The following is a 2,814-nucleotide window of genomic DNA, read 5'->3' on the forward strand; positions in this document are numbered from 1 at the left end:
CCTGCGAACCGCGGGGTGGAGAGCCGAGCTCGGGGCCCGTGAGGCGCGAGCTCAAGCAGTTCCTGGGCTGGCTCAAGAAGCACGCGTACTGCTCGAACCTCAGTTTCCGCCTCTACGACCAGTGGAGAGCCTGGATGCAGAAGTCGCACAAGACCCGAAACCAGGTAGGAAGGAGGGACCCGTGGGCAAGGGACGAGGGGTGGGGTGGGGCGGTGGGTGCGCAGCCCCCCCGACACCACCTTCTTCCTTACAAGCACAGGACGAGGGGATCCTGCCCTCGGGCAGACGCAGCTCGGCGAGAGGTAAGGGGGCCCCGGTGGGTGGGCTATAGGAAGACTTGGGCCTTCCGGGTGGCCAATAGGCTGTGAACCCCCACTTTCATTCTTGTTTTATTTATCAGCATTTACTTAGCCTCAAATGTGCCTGACCCTGTGGTTTTTAATCTAGTAAGCACCCAACTCCTTGGAAATGTCCAAAGTGGAGCGGCATCCTCAGGAATGAATGAACATACTGGTCCAAGTTAGCATGTTTGAGCGCCTACTGCATGCTGGGCCTTTGCCAAGGGCTTTATCTGCATAACATCCCCCTGGGATAGATAGATAGATATTCTTACTTTTTAGATGGGGAACCAAGGCCCAGGGAGAGGCAGTATCCTGCCCAAAGTCACCCAGCTGAAAGTGGAAGGGCCGGCCAGGACCTGAATGGGAAGGGGTTTGGGGGTGGGGGGAAAAGGGGGCTCCTAAATTGCTATGAGGTGCTGACACCTGGTAGGATTCTCTGCTTAGTCTGGCTTCACCTCTGCCTGCAGGTCCTGCCAGATAAGCTCTAGGGGCTGGAGGCTGCCCTCCCTGCTTCGTGGAGACCCAGGACTGCAACCAGACTGGGCCACCTCTGTACCCTCACCTCACGGTGCCCGGGCACCCTTGGCAGGAGCTGGAGTGGGCGCTCTGAGCTTCAAGGATCACATCTCTGGCCTCCATGTGAGGCCACCCTTGGGTGCACCCAGTGGTGTGTGTGTGTGTGAAGGTTGGCCAAGCTGCCCAGAACCCCTACCAGGGCTGAGGGTAAAGAGGAGTTATTAATTCCCTCGCCAGAACCTTTCCAAAGAATCTTTTTAAATAAACGAGCTATTTTGGTTCCCTGATTGTGAAGGTGAGTTTGGGGCTACAGAGGCCTGGGGTGGGGACTGTAGGGGAGGCATGAGGACTTCTAATGACCCTTTGCAATTGAAATTCTCCCAGAATTTCAGATTCTTTCTCCCCAGGATTGGAACTATCTGGTTCTAAACTCCTTGGAGAATGTGATTGAAAACACCAGAGTTTCATCCGTCTTGGGGGAGTCTTCCACCCTCCCTTCCTGCCCTTGTGGGCCCCCTCAATAGGTACACACCCCAGCACTCCAAGATGCAGAGACAGTAGAGCAGTTGCAGATGAAGGTTTCTTTATTGTGGGAGGTGTGGTGACCTCACGGAGGGTCAACAGCCCGGTGAGGTTCAACCCTATCCAGCTAGCAGTCAGAGCTGGGTGCCGCCTGACTCATTTCCCATCTCCCTCAGCGGGTCCCTGGGGAGTCACCATCACTCAGCAGATTCTGCATCAAACCTGAGGTCCTGGAGAACCTCGCTGATGGCTTCCATGGTTTTAATTACCCTATAAAAGTGGATGGGAACTATAAATAAAACCCAGATGGAGCAAGTTAGCCTCCACTGTGCAGCTCTGAGGGGGCTGTGGCAAGCCCTGGGCCCTCCTGCCCACCACCAAGCTTCTAGATGGCCTTAGGAGCCAGGAGGGCCATTTGGGTGCCTGGGAGCAGGGCTGGGCCTGTAGGTCTCAGTGGGCAGAGAGAAAAGGCCATCTTGGGTGGGTGGGTGCCATCAGGAGGGTGTACAATGTGACTGTGGCACACGTTGACGGGGTGTGTTTGGGAGGTGAGGGCAGGAATGTGCAGGTTTGTCCTTGGTGGGGTCTGGGTGACCGTGTCCAAGCTGTAAGTCCAGCCACATGAGTGGGATTGGTGTGTCTGGGATGTGCAGCTGTCCCAGAAATGAATAGTGAGTCTGGTATGGAAATGGGGGGTGTGTGCACTAGGGGAATGTGCTGTGTGTCTGGGAACCACCAGGTGTGAACTCCAGTGTGCACACCCGTAGGGTCTGACAGTGCCAGCCCTAGGGCATACTTGGCTGGGAGTGTGCACCTGGACCATGTGCAAATCTAGTATGGCCAGCCCACTGGGAAGAGGCACTCACTTCATCTTCAGCTGGTGCAACTGTAGGGTGTCTTCCTGCCCTGTGAGCTCTTGTGTCCCCATCAGTTGCAGCAGGGCCACCTGGTGCAGGGGTGAGGGGAGGCAGCAGAGAGGATATCACTGCAGGAAGAGGCCACCCCTGCCCTCCCACACACACATCAGGAAGAAACAACCAGAAAAGCAGCAAAGGGGTGGGGCCAGGGTGGTGCTTTGCACAGGAGGAGCCTGGGATTCAGTTTAGAGACTTGGATAGGCCGCACCTTAGCAGGGGTGGGACCAGCAGTCAGCCAGGGATTGGTTGCAGGGGCACAGGAGGTGGGGCCTCATGGTTTTGGGGGTCTCAGGGTGCTATGATCCCAGGGTAGAAGTAGGCCACAAACCTAGACTAGGACTGGGATGTTCAAAGCAAGTGTGGGTGATCTGGAAATCCCTGTGTAGAATGTGATACGGGTGTGGCTTTGAGTGGACTTAGCCTGGGAATAGTGTATCTCAGCAGGATTGGCTATAGAGGCAATGGAACCCTAGGGAAGGAGTAGGTCCAGAACCTAGGCTAGGGTCCAGGATTATTGG

The 2,814-nt window shown here is 55.9% G+C and overlaps 2 protein-coding genes across 3 annotated transcripts in view; one reads left to right on the forward strand and one right to left on the reverse strand.

Annotated features, from left to right (window-relative positions):
• CRLF1 (cytokine receptor-like factor 1) overlaps nucleotides 1–1,144 on the forward strand; it is a 5,616-nt gene extending 4,472 nt beyond the window's left edge. Inside the window, exons 6-8 of the mRNA XM_014545805.1 lie at nucleotides 7–164; nucleotides 260–302; nucleotides 809–1,144. Coding sequence (XP_014401291.1) covers nucleotides 7–164; nucleotides 260–302; nucleotides 809–822 — 215 coding nt within the window. The 3' untranslated portion in view covers nucleotides 823–1,144. The remainder of the gene's footprint in view (nucleotides 1–6; nucleotides 165–259; nucleotides 303–808) is intronic.
• A 279-nt stretch (nucleotides 1,145–1,423) lies between these two features.
• The window catches only part of LOC102257429 (chromosome unknown open reading frame, human C19orf60), a 2,596-nt gene continuing 1,205 nt past the window's right edge, over nucleotides 1,424–2,814 (reverse strand). For both annotated transcript variants that reach the window (XM_005873838.2, XM_014545764.1), the window contains exons 4-5: nucleotides 2,246–2,325; nucleotides 1,424–1,649 (exon numbers count right to left, since the gene is read on the reverse strand). In XM_005873838.2, the coding sequence (XP_005873900.1) occupies nucleotides 1,577–1,649; nucleotides 2,246–2,325 (153 nt within the window). In that variant the 3' untranslated portion in view covers nucleotides 1,424–1,576. The remainder of the gene's footprint in view (nucleotides 1,650–2,245; nucleotides 2,326–2,814) is intronic.

This window comes from Myotis brandtii, unplaced genomic scaffold, assembly GCF_000412655.1.
Source record: "Myotis brandtii unplaced genomic scaffold, ASM41265v1 scaffold421, whole genome shotgun sequence".
Lineage (NCBI taxonomy): Eukaryota > Metazoa > Chordata > Mammalia > Chiroptera > Vespertilionidae > Myotis > Myotis brandtii.